General features: G+C 43.7%; 1 protein-coding gene and 1 pseudogene across 13 annotated transcripts in view; both read right to left on the bottom strand.

The window, feature by feature from the left end:
- The window catches only part of BAZ2B (bromodomain adjacent to zinc finger domain 2B), a 1256112-nt gene that overhangs the window by 631528 nt on the left and 611409 nt on the right, over nucleotides 1-13175 (bottom strand). For all 13 annotated transcript variants that reach the window (XM_069224189.1, XM_069224194.1, XM_069224193.1 and 10 more), the window contains 2 exons: nucleotides 2252-2572; nucleotides 1870-1930 (listed from right to left, as the gene is read on the bottom strand). In XM_069224189.1, the coding sequence (XP_069080290.1) occupies nucleotides 1870-1930; nucleotides 2252-2572 (382 nt within the window). The remainder of the gene's footprint in view (nucleotides 1-1869; nucleotides 1931-2251; nucleotides 2573-13175) is intronic.
- LOC138285932 (BRCA1-A complex subunit Abraxas 1 pseudogene) lies at nucleotides 10218-11278 on the bottom strand (annotated as a pseudogene).

Raw genomic sequence — 13175 nt, forward strand, 5'->3', positions numbered from 1 at the left:
CATATCTGGCATGGACGACGTCGACAGATGCAAAGCCAATTGACTCCACCTAATAGTGCACAGAGATACTGCTCCAAACAGAATCTCTGAATCCAGTCCGATGCCGAAGGAAATTCAAAGGTAAGGAATCTGCAACTAGAAGTCTCCATCAGATGCTATGGTTTATTGGTTTTAACTGGCAAGCATCCAGAACTAGATGGCTGTATCTTTGGGGCAGGCACAGATGGTTTAGAGCTGTAGGGTTACAAAAGAAACACTTTCTGGCCAGATTCTTAGAAGACACAACATCCAGGGGGGCACACATTTGACTGGGACATTACCTGGAAAGGCAGCTTTCAGGTCAAGAAACCAGCCCTCTTGGACTCCAAAAGGTCTGCACGTCAAAGTCTTACAAACTCTGCACCTCTTAGCCACATCCCTTAATCTATGCCCCACGGGAGGCACAAGGACTGAGAGGATTTCTTTTTGGAATGAGACTCAACTGTGAGGTAACATCAGGCATAAGCTAGTCAGCAACAAAAAGGTGAAAATGGCTTTCTTTCTGCAGCTGGGGTGAGGATAGAAACCAGGAAGAACAGACCACCAAAACTAGCTATACAAGTATCCTTAAGTAGGAGAGCAGAACTCTTAATGTTCCCAAGAACCACTTGACCAGCCGTAAGAAATCTGACAGTTCATGTCTCTGCAGGTAGTTGGTGCTCCAAGTCTCCACACTTTAGTGGCAATTGGGGCATGAACTGAGGTGGATAAACTACAGATAGTACATGGTGGTTTTGATATTATTTGATGGTGGTTTTGATATTATTTGAACACATTAGTACACTACTGCAACTGCTAAGGGTTCCCGGCCTGACAGTGGCAGAATAATTCATACATGTGAATCTATGAAACACCATGGCTATGTAATACCAAAGCTAAGTGTAGGGAGAGGGCATGATTTACAAGAGGCAAAGCTTTGAGTGAGTCACGTTGCCTCTCTCCACCCTAAGCATACACACACTGCATGTATGGTTTATGGAATGCTGTTATTTTTCATTTGCAAGAATTCTAAGAAAGGCATTCACACATAACCACAGCACAGTGATAAATACATCCAGTGAGACAGAATCAAAATAACTAGGTCTTGTGAGTATTGATCCAAGTGTTTTCTTCTGTAAACATATTCTAGAAAGGAATCTGTGAGTAATGTATGCAGTGTGTTCTGAAGTCAATTAAGTTGTACCGTGTTGATAAAGTTATTAAATCAGAACCATGGCACTATGGACCTTGCTCAATATTCCCCGTTTCCACAATTCAAGATTCAGAGGCAGATCATTTTCCTACTATGCCTCTTCGTTCTGGGACAGTCTTCCTTAATATATTCGTTTTTGCACGGATTTTACTAAATTTGAACAACTTATTAAGACATGGTTATTTTAATTACACTGCCGCCCCATTGCTAGTGAAGTGCCAAGATACGCATATGGGTGCGTCGTCCGCTATAACAAGTACTTTTAACATAACCAAACACATTTCTGCAGTGATATAAAACTTAGTTCAATGTGCATGAGTGGTACCCTACTTATTATTCGACATAAACAGATTGTAAAATTGAACATATCATGTTGTAATCTTTGATTTATGCAATTAGTTAGACTGTGCTATAACAATAACATTAAGTTTGACCACTGCACTGTAGCAATAAAGAAGTGAAGATATAAGTGATTCTAATCCAAACAAAATGTTCGATTGGGCTACATTTATTTTCACTGGCAAAGTATTGATGCACAGATACAGAAACACACTATTAAGAACATTCTTAGAATACATCACACTATATGTATTCCAACGTTCAAAGGGTAAACAAAAAATGTACATTGTACACCATACCCATATTGTAGAGGAATACGCAAATCTCGTTCATCTATCAGTCTTCTCCGTTTCAAAGAACCTTAAAAAAGAAAATGATAGACAACTATCAAATATAGACTATTGTCAATGCAGTATGATATTCAAGTAAATGCGTTTAAAAACGTTTGATTACATTTCAATAAACCTAAAGGTTTTTCATGTAAAATACGAAAATGTGGCATATGCACTGTTTGCACTGATATATTTGTGATCAATAATTTGGCTACAATATATATTAGTGTGCAGTAAAGTTATATTTGGAATATAGAAAAAGAAGCACACAAACACAAAATAAAAATATTCTATTATCTATGCCTTTACACAACAATATAATTGTGTTAAAAAATAATACTGTAAATACCACATGGTGTACTGGCAGTTAGCGGTGATGAATTGTTGATATAGTCCAATAACTGAGATTCAGTGCACAAGGCAGCAGGCGCAGATCCTGGAGTATTTGTAATTTTGAGATTAAGTGGAGTAGAATTAAGTGGGAGACCCGTCGAAGAACATTTTTCTATGGGAATGGTTTTATCTAGTTTTAATGGGGTTTTCTCTCCCTCTGTATCGGTATCAGACTCCTCTGGATCTTTATCATCGTCATCTTCATCATCGTCGTCGTCATCCTCCTCCTCCTCCTCCTCAGAGTCCTCTGTATCTGACTCTGAATTGCTCGGGGTCCCTGCAACAACAAAATTAAGCAGTAAAATTAGGGACGATGAACATTAAATTTAGAATTACGAAATCAAATGACGTAAACTATACTATTTCTGGAAAATGGGTAAAGTGATATTATTAATGTAATACAATAGATATCTAAATCTTTTTTTTTTTTTAATATTGTGGCATCTAAACAGGACAACTCTGTTGTGAGCCCTCGTGTGAATTTGAACAGTTTTATTTTAGATTCCATAGGATAATAATCTCACATTAGTAATTAAAATCTAAACTTAAATTGCACTTTGCCTAAACCAGCTTCCATTAGTTAACGCACTTGTGGCAGTTAACTTAGTTTCACCAACAATCGCCGTTTCTTCCCTGCCATCTGTTTACATCATGCTGTGTTGTAGGTCACATGCTCTGAACCATCCTGTCATATAGTGTTGGGATCGGAATATTACAACTTTTTCGGTTTAAAGAATGACTTTTTTTCATGAATAAAGTATGCTTTCAGTGTACTGCCTCACTGTGTACAGCAACAATTATGAATAAACGTTTTGTGCAGAAACATTTGATCTCTTTGTTTAGTCAAATGCACTTCTTAAACTTCTGTGGGACAGATAGACAAAAGAATGGCAAAATGCAGTTAATAAGCTTTAAATGTGCACAAAGCTAAGGGCTAGTCTTGTTTTTGTCACAAAGCTGCTGCGTAACCGTGTTTTTTTTTTAGTTGAGCACTCTCCTTAATGAAAGCATTGTAACTCTTGTAGCAAAAGAAACAAGCAGGCAGGTTGTACTAATACGGGGAGAAGGAAGCTTTAGGGAGGCATACAGAAGGATACACACTGTCCACAATTCTAATTTTTATCCATTTTAAATTCCTCCTGCCTGCTTGCTGAAGTAGGGAGAAAGGTAGTCGTGTAACACAAATATTAACAAAGCAGTCTGAAAGATCTGAACCAACAGACGTTTGCAGGATCTTGATTTGTTTGCAAACTCATTGATCTAAGTTAAGGCCCTGATGACGAGGTGACGGTAGGTTATCAGCTGTGCACAGACATTGGAATTCTATGTGATACAGTAACTACCACACCACCTGCAATTTTATCCTAGCAAATTGCGTGTAACAAATTTACCTGGACAAATGCGTGATAAATTCTGATACATGCATAATTCGGTAGCGCACACAACAATTTCACCTGTAATTCCTTATTTTCTTTGTAGGAAAACCAGAACCATGAGACAGTTAGCATGCCCCTGGGTGTTAGTATTTACTGGGTAGCAAGAACCACATCTTCTACCACCCCCTTGAAATCCTTGGCCTAAGTATAGAACATATACCAGTTAGTACCTGCCATTGTGTTTTCCTTTGTTTGTATTAATGACTCCACCTTTGAATAAGACACAGTGGGACAAATTAAGAAACGTTTCCATCCTGCTGGTTGTCTTAGAATCCTGGTCGAGAATGAAAATGTCACTTACCCAGTGTACATCTGTTCGTGGCATCAGTCGCTGTAGATTCGCATGTTTTGCATAGCTCGCCATCTGGTGTTGGGCCTGAGTGTTACAAGTTGTTTTTCTTCGAAGAAGTCTTTCGACTCACGGGACCGAGTGACTCCTCCTTTTGTCTCCATTGCGCATGGGCGTCGACTCCATCTTCGATTGTTTTTCCCCGCAGAGGGTGAGGTAGGAGTTGAATTGTAGTAATAGTGCCCATGCAATGGATTGACTAAGTATGTACCTATTTAAGGTTGAGATGATATATATACAAATAGTTGAAGGTAACTTCCGAACTGCTACAGGCTCCCGGGGAGGCGGGTGGGCACATGCGAATCTACAGCGACTGATGCCACGAACAGATGTACACTGGGTAAGTGACATTTTCAGTTCGATGGCATCTGTCGCTGTAGATACGCATGTTTTGCATAGACTAGTAAGCAGTTATCTCCCCAAAAGCGGTGGCTCAGCCTGTAGGAGTGGAAGTAGTTTGAAATAATGTTCTTAATACGGCTTGACCTACTGTGGCTTGTTGTGCGGATAACACGTCTACACAGTAGTGCTTGGTGAATGTGTGAGGCGTAGACCATGTGGCTGCCTTACATATTTCTTGCATTGGGATGTTTCCTAGAAAGGCCATGGTAGCACCTTTTTTTCTGGTTGAGTGTGCCCTTGGTGTAATGGGCAGTTGTCGTTTAGCTTTAAGGTAGCAGATTTGGATGCATTTAACTATCCATCTGGCTATACCTTGTTTTGATATTGGGTTTCCTGCATGAGGTTTTTGAAATGCAATAAATAGTTGTTTAGTCTTTCTGATGTTCTTTGTTCTGTCAATGTAATACATCAATGCTCTTTTGACATCTAATGTATGTAGTGCCCTTTCAGCTACGGTATCTGGCTGTGGAAAGAACACTGGAAGTTCCACTGTTTGATTTAGATGGAACGGTGAAATAACCTTTGGCAAAAATTTAGGATTAGTCCTTAGGACGACCTTATTCTTGTGTAGTTGTATAAAAGGTTCTTGTATTGTAAACGCCTGAATCTCGCTTACTCTTCTTAGGGAAGTAATGGCGATGAGAAATGCAACCTTCCAGGTTAGGAACTGTATTTCGCAGGAGTGCATGGGTTCAAAAGGTGGACCCATAAGTCTAGTTAGGACAACATTTAGGTTCCATGAAGGAACAGGTGGTGTTCTTGGTGGTATAATTCTCCTAAGGCCCTCCATGAATGCTTTAATGACTGGTATCTTATATAGGGAAGTTGAATAGGTAGTCTGCAGGTATGCAGATATTGCTGCAAGGTGTATTTTAATGGAAGAGAAAGCCAGGTTAGATTTTTGTAAGTGAAGCAAGTAACCCACTACATGTTCTGGAGTTGTGTGTAATGGTTGTATTTGATTAATATGGCAGTAGCAAACAAACCTCTTCCATTTACTTGCATAGCAGTGCCTGGTGGATGGCCTTCTGGCTTGCTTTATGACTTCCATACATTCTAGGGTAAGTTGTAAGTGCCCGAATTCTAGGATTTCAGGAGCCAGATTGCTAGATTCAGCGATGCTGGATCTGGGTGTCTGATCTTTTGGTGGTGTTGTGTCAACAGATCTGGCCTGTTGGGCAATTTGATGTGGGGTACTACTGATAGGTCTAGCAGCGTTGTGTACCAGGGTTGCCTTGCCCAAGTTGGTGCTATTAATATGAGTTTGAGTTTGTTTTGACTGAGTTTGTTTACCAGGTAAGGAAGGAGAGGGAGAGGAGGAAAAGCGTAAGCAAATATCCCTGACCAGTTCATCCATAGGGCATTGCCTTGGGACTGTTTGTGTGGGTATCTGGATGCGAAGTTTTGGCATTTTGCGTTCTCCTGCGTCGCAAACAAGTCTATTTGAGGTGTTCCCCAGAGTTTGAAATAGGTGTTCAGAATTTGGGGGTGAATTTCCCATTCGTGGACCTGTTGGTGATCTCGAGAGAGATTGTCTGCGAGTTGATTTTGGATCCCTGGTATAAATTGTGCTATTAGGCGAATTTGGTTGTGAATTGCCCAACGCCAAATTTTTTGTGCTAGCAGGCTTAACTGCGTGGAGTGCGTCCCCCCTTGCTTGTTTAGATAATACATTGTTTTCATGTTGTCTGTCTTGACGAGAATGTATTTGTGAACTATTATTGGTTGGAAAGCTTTTAGTGCTTGAAAAACTGCTAGAAGTTCTAGGTGATCTATATGCAGTCTTGTTTGATGTACATTCCATTGTCCTTGTATGCTGTGGTGATCGAGGTGTGCTCCCCATCCTGTCATGGAAGCATCTGTTCTTATTACGTATTGTGGCACTGGGTCTTGGAAAGGCCGCCCTTTGTTTAAATTTATGTTGTTCCACCACAGAAGCGAGAGGTAAGTTTGGCGGTCTATTAACACCAGATCTAGAAGATGACCCTGTGCTTGAGACCACTGTGATGCTAGGCACTGTTGTAAGGGCCTCATGTGCAGTCTTGCGTTTGGGACAATGGCTATGCATGAAGACATCATGCCTAGGAGTTGTAATACCATCTTTGCTTGTATCTTTTGTGTTGGATACATGCGTTGTATGATGGTGTTGAAATTTTGAATTCTTTGGGGACTTGGAGTGGCTACTCCTTTTGTTGTGTCTATTATGGCTCCTAGGTATTGTTGTACCTTGCACGGCAGAATGTTGGATTTTGTGAAGTTGACGGTGAACCCTAGTTTGAAGAGGGTTTGTATGATCTGATTTGTGTGATTTGAGCACTCTATTAACGAATGGGCCTTGATTAGCCAGTCGTCTAGATATGGGAACACATGTATTTGCTGCCTTCTGATGTGTGCAGCGACTACCGCTAGACATTTGGTAAAGACTCTTGGTGCGGTTGTTAATCCGAAAGGCAGTACCTTGAATTGGTAATGTATTCCTTTGAATACAAACCTTAGGTATTTCCTGTGCGATGGGTGTATTGGTATATGGAAATACGCGTCCTTGAGGTCTAAAGTTGACATGTAGTCGTGTAGTTTTAGCAATGGTAATACTTCTTGTAGTGTGACCATGTGAAAATGGTCTGATTTGATGAATGTGTTCACTATTCTGAGGTCTAGGATTGGTCTCAGCGTTTTGTCCTTCTTTGGTATCAGAAAGTACAGTGAGTAAACCCCTGTGTTTATCTGTGTGTTTGGCACTAATTCGATTGCATTCTTTTGCAATAGTGCCTGCACTTCTATCTCCAGGAGATTGGAATGATGTTTTGTCAAATGTTGTGCTTTTGGTGGTATGTTTGGAGGGAATTGTAGAAATTCTATGCAATAACCATGTTGGATAATTGCTAGAACCCAAGTGTCTGTAGTGATTTCCTCCCATGCTTTGTAATAATGACTTATTCTTCCCCCCACTGGTGTTGTGTGGAGGGGATGAGTGACATGTGAGTCACTGCTTAGTAGCAGGGGTTTTGGAGCTTTGAAATTTTCCTCTATTCCTAGGGAATTGCCCTCCTCTATATTGTCCCCGAAAACCTCCTCTGTACTGTCCCTGGTAACTGGACGGTGTTGCCTGTGAGGTGCTGGCTTGTGTGCTCTGACCCCGAAACCCCCCTCTAAAGGGTGTTTTACGGAATGTGCTGTAATTCCCTCTGCTCTGCGGGGAGTAGAGTGCGCCCATGGCTTTAGCAGTGTCCGTGTCTTTTTTGAGCTTCTCAATCGCTGTGTCCACTTCTGGACCGAACAGTTCTTTTTCGTTAAAAGGCATATTGAGAACTGCTTGCTGAATCTCTGGTTTAAATCCAGACGTTCGGAGCCATGCATGCCTTCTGATAGTTACAGATGTATTAATTGTCCGTGCAGCTGTATCTGCAGCGTCCATGGAGGAGCGGATTTGGTTGTTGGAAATGGTCTGTCCCTCCTCAACCACTTGTTTTGCCCTATTTTGTAGGTCCTTGGGCAGATGGTCAATGAGATGTTGCATCTCATCCCAATGGGCTCTGTCATAGCGCGCAAGTAGTGCCTGGGAGTTAGCGATGCGCCACTGGTTTGCAGCTTGTGCTGCGACTCTCTTACCAGCTGCATCGAACTTGCGGCTTTCTTTATCTGGGGGTGGTGCATCTCCAGATGTGTGGGAGTTGGCCCTTTTCCTAGCTGCTCCTACAACGACAGAGTCTGGTGGCAGCTGTGTAGTGATGAAAGCCGGGTCTGTAGGAGGCGCCTTATACTTTTTTTCCACTCTTGGTGTGATTGCCCTGCTTTTGACCGGCTCCTTAAAGATTTCTTTTGCGTGCCGGAGCATACCAGGGAGCATAGGCAGGCTTTGGTAGGAGCTGTGGGTGGAGGAGAGTGTGTTGAATAAAAAGTCATCCTCGACCTGTTCTGAGCGGAGGCTTACATTGTGAAATTGTGCTGCTCTAGCCACCACTTGAGAATACGCAGTGCTGTCCTCTGGTGGAGATGGCTTCGTAGGGTATGCCTCCGGACTGTTATCTGACACTGGGGCGTCGTATAAGTCCCATGCGTCTTGATCTTGGTCACCCTGGCTCATGGTGGTGTGAGCTGGGGAATGTGATGGAGTTTGTGCTGGTGAGACGTTAATCACAGGTGGAGGAGAAGGTGGTGGGGTAACTTTTTTCACCACTTTTGTTTGTGGTGTTTGTTCAGTTTGGAACTCCAATCTTCTCTTTCTTCTAATAGGGGGAAGGGTGCTTATTTTTCCTGTCCCCTGCTGTATGAAAATACGCTTTTGCGTATGGTCTACATCAGTTGAGTGTAGCTCTTCCTCAAACCTATGCTTTTGCATTTGGGAGGTTAGCGAGTGCTCTTCTGTATAAGAGCCTGAAACTGGGTCGGTTGCAGTTTGTTTTGGCACCGAAACCCTGTCTGCATCTTTTTTCGGCTCCGAGGTGACTTTTTTCTTTTTCGGGGCTGAAACCTCTCGGCGTCGATCTTCTTCGGTGCCGCTGTCTCGGCGTCGAGCCGTGTCTACACCGGTATCTCGGTGTCGATGCTTGTCTCCAGCACTTTCTCGGTCCTGAGAAGGCTGCGTGCTGGTGTCTCGACCGGAGTCGGACGATCTCAGCACTGTTTGGGCCTTTTTCGGTGCCGACGGTCGGTCACCGAATTTATGGGTCGAGCCATGGCCTGGTGGCAGTGGCGTCCCCTGGGCCTTGTAAATCTTCTTCTGAGTGGCTTTCGACGTCTTACTCACGGTTTGTGTATCGTCGAATCCTTCAGAGTCCGATTCTTGGATCGAAAAGGTTCCCTCCTCTTCTTGTTCCTCGAACTCCCGGTGGGCTGTCGGCGCGGACGCCATCTGAAGTCTTCTGGCTCGACGGTCTCGGAGTGTTTTTCGGGACCGGAACGCACGACAGGCCTCGCAAGTGTCTTCACTGTGCTCAGGTGACAGGCACAGGTTACAGACCAAGTGTTGGTCTGTATAGGGGTATTTATTGTGGCATTTGGGACAGAAACGGAACGGGGTCCGTTCCATCGGCGTTCTTCTGCACGCGGTCGGGCCGACCAGGCCCCGACGGGGGATCGAAAAACTACCCCGAAGGGCACCGGAGCTCTTCGATCTTCGATGCGGTGTTGAATCTAACTACGCCGATCCCGAACGCAACAATACCGACGAAAATCTTCCGAAATTAGCTATCTTTCCGTTCCGAAACTCGGAGCGACAGGAACACGTCCGAACCCGATGGCGGAAAAAAAACAATCGAAGATGGAGTCGACGCCCATGCGCAATGGAGAGAAAAGGAGGAGTCACTCGGTCCCGTGACTCGAAAGACTTCTTCGAAGAAAAACAACTTGTAACACTCCGGCCCAACACCAGATGGCGAGCTATGCAAAACATGCGTATCTACAGCGACAGATGCCATCGAACACAAAATTATTAATGGCTTCTTGGGAGAAGGTGACCCAAAATATCCTGCATGTATTCTGTTATTTTGCATGTGTCTTACAGAACAGGAAGTGACATTCTGCTTTCGAGAGGACCAAAACGAATTAACCAAAACAGAGTTCCTACTGAATCATTAAGAAGTTGGAACCTTAGGTTTGTGTCTTGCCAAACATATCAAGCACTCAATTCCTCTGCAAGAACACAATGATAGTGGATAAAGCCCAAATTACAGCTAGAATGTGCAAAAGACATGTTATAGTATTTTTTATTTCAATTCACAAATTAGCCTTTAAATAGAATCATATAAGAATGTAGGAGACAGACTACATTAGAAAGTAGGCGATTGCGGGAATGCTCGACTGTCTGCAAGTGGTTCTGAAAGGTCTTCTTCACTCTCTGTTCCACTTAATGCCAGTATTTGCTCTTTGTCAGTTTTGCTCCTGGACTTTCTCTGAAGCTGCCAAGGCCTCGACTTCTTGAATGCTTTTCGCTTTTCCTGGATTGCACTGACCTTGCGTTTGCTGCTCTGTCGCACCTCAATTGCTGGATAGTCGCTGTCTTCCAACATCAATGTGAGTTTGTCCACTAGATTGTGGTTTTGGTCTGTGCGGTGGCAGTGGTGCAGAATCTGCCTTCCAAGTAGTGAGAGAGTACATGTGTGAAATGGTTTGGAAAAAATGCCCGCAATGCTTGACACAGGAAGAGAGTCTCCTTTTCCTCCCCTGGTGAGCTGGCTGGTTCCCTGCTCATACCTGTGATGCACACAGTTTTTTCTTTTCGGCTATTTCCTGCTTTTGCCTCTTAATGACGATTAACAGGCCTTTCACGGATCTCTCACTTGCCTCCACCTTTATACGTCTTCTTCAGCTTCTCAGTCAGTGTGCCATACATATCATTGACTTATGAACTTCCTTTAAAGTGTCATTTTCATAAAAAAAATGTGACCTGTGCTTTTTTACTGCTTCGCAAAAGCCAACAGAGAGGCAAGGTCCCAACTCGGCCATGCTGTTCTGACATGCCCACATTGGAAACCACCAAAGAGATTTTCGGACAAACTCCGCACTGAGGTTTGTGTAGGGCATAGTCCAGCTTGTATGTGGAGCTGCTCTCTGTGGTTTTGCTGGAAGTCAATAACAGAAAGACTAGCCTCTGGTTTGCCAGGTGTTCTTCCAAGTTCTTATGAAGAAGCCTCTCCCTGAATGTCATGGTCTGATCAGAGTTTTGTCTGAATTTATACCAACCAATCACATCCTTAGTATCCAGTGTCTTAAAGAGGCTACCCCAGGTTTGACCACACTTCTTAAGCCCACCAGTTCTCAGTGCGTATTTCCACTCCTGCATTCTGACCAGAGCCATTTTGTTTCACCATTCTTCCACAGCTGGAATCTGCGTCAAGTACTAATTTCAATAAAAGAGATCGAGCAACTGCTGTGGCAATAAAAACTAGTATTACCCATCTAGGGGAGAGTTGTACCTTTGGGTCATAGCCCAGGATCAAAAGCCAGATGCTCAGGTCTATTTTAATCTGCAAAGTCGTATTCAGAAACCTGACGGTCTTCCCCCCGAATTCTTGGACAAATTGACAAGTACCAATCATTTGTGTCCAGTTACCTATACCATCCGTTTGGCAACGGAAACAGAAGACTGGATGTCCGGGATTGATCAGTGACCGAGGTTGCGGGGTACGGTAGAGTAACCATTTAGTAAAATACAGCATTCAATGCCAGTTAGCTCCTTTTAGAGCCTCGAAATTTAATTGGTTTACTGTCTCTCAGTTCTCTTTTAGATAGAACCAAATTTGAATCCTTCTCCCATTTCCTAGCGGCCTTAACCCAGAGATCAGAGCTTTTCCGATCCCCGGGTAAACTTCGCCATTCCCCTATGCACCTGTTCCCCCCAGGACTTATCAATTCTTCCACTATCTCGTGGGTATCTGAAATATGGTCTATCTCTAATTCCTCAAAACTGTGGAGCAAGTACCTGTAAGTTCCCAGCAGCAAAAAAATCATTCCGCACCGTGGCCCCTATATTCAAACATGTTGCCCATCTATTACCAACCAGGAAGTCTCCAATTTTCCTGAAGCCTGCGTTATTCCACTTCCTGACTGTCTCTGGATTAAGCTGGGCCCCAGACCTCATTACAAACTGAGAAAGCGGGGTAGAATAGTTCACATAAGGGATTGTATATCTTCGATAAAGATCAGACTTTTTTTTTAGGAACCACCAGAGAGTCTTGTATCGTACTTTTTTGGGGGATTTCACCAGTACAGCGGGGTCCACTATCCCATGTTCCCTACAAATTAACTCGCGAAAATCCTGCGAGAAAGGGGCACCTGGAAAAGATACAGCTTTAAACTTTGACATGTATAGAGCGAAGGTCGCAAAATAGTAATCTCTCAGAATGGGCAGAGCTATGCCTGTTACGACTCGGTCGTCCCATTTCCAGGGGGCGCTGTAAGGGGACTGTCAGAAGCCTGGGAATCACCTTGAACACCTATCTAGAGTCCCTTGCTGACTCCTGTTTGTTTCTCTTTTCTCCATGGTACACTTGTGTAGGACTACATTTGCTTCTTGGGACTGCAAATCCCATAATGCACAGCTTGGTAGTCAGGAAAACCCGGATTCTGTTTCCCATTGTTTTCAATGGGAAAAGTCCAGTTGCTCCTTTTCACTGGATCCTCTCCTCCAGGACTTGCAAGTGTCCGAAACCACACACACCTGAAACCTCTCCTGTGCAGCCCAGCTTGGAACTGCTTATAAGCAGCCATTTCCTCAATCTCCCTGTCGTGCATCGGACTTCGATTCCTTTGTGTTACAGACCCTTTGTCGGATGGTGTTCCAGTTTTGTTCCTGTTCCTGTTCTGCTCCAGCTTGATCCTGTTTCCTGTTTCTCTGCCCTGCTCCTGATTGTTCCAGCCAGAGTCTGCTCCCTATCTCTTAGCCTTGTACCTGTTTGTTTCTTCCAGAGCCTGTTCCCTGTTTCTCTGCCCTGCTACTGATTGTTCCAGCCAGAGTCTGCTCCCTACTTCTTAGCCTTTTACCTGTTTGTTTCTTCCAAAGCCTGCTCCCTGTTTCTCTGCCCTGCTCCTGCCTTGTTTCAGCCTGAACCTTCTCTCTGTTTCCCAGTCCTGTTTACTGCTAATTTCCTACTCCCTGTATTCCAGTCCTGTCCTTGCCTGTTCCAGCCAGAGCCTGTTCTCAGTTTCCCAGTCCTGTCTCTGTCTGTCCCAGCCAGAAGTTTGCGCTCTGTTTT

The sequence above is a fragment of the Pleurodeles waltl genome, chromosome 3_1 (genome assembly GCF_031143425.1).
Source record: "Pleurodeles waltl isolate 20211129_DDA chromosome 3_1, aPleWal1.hap1.20221129, whole genome shotgun sequence".
NCBI classification, from domain to species: Eukaryota; Metazoa; Chordata; class Amphibia; order Caudata; family Salamandridae; genus Pleurodeles; species Pleurodeles waltl.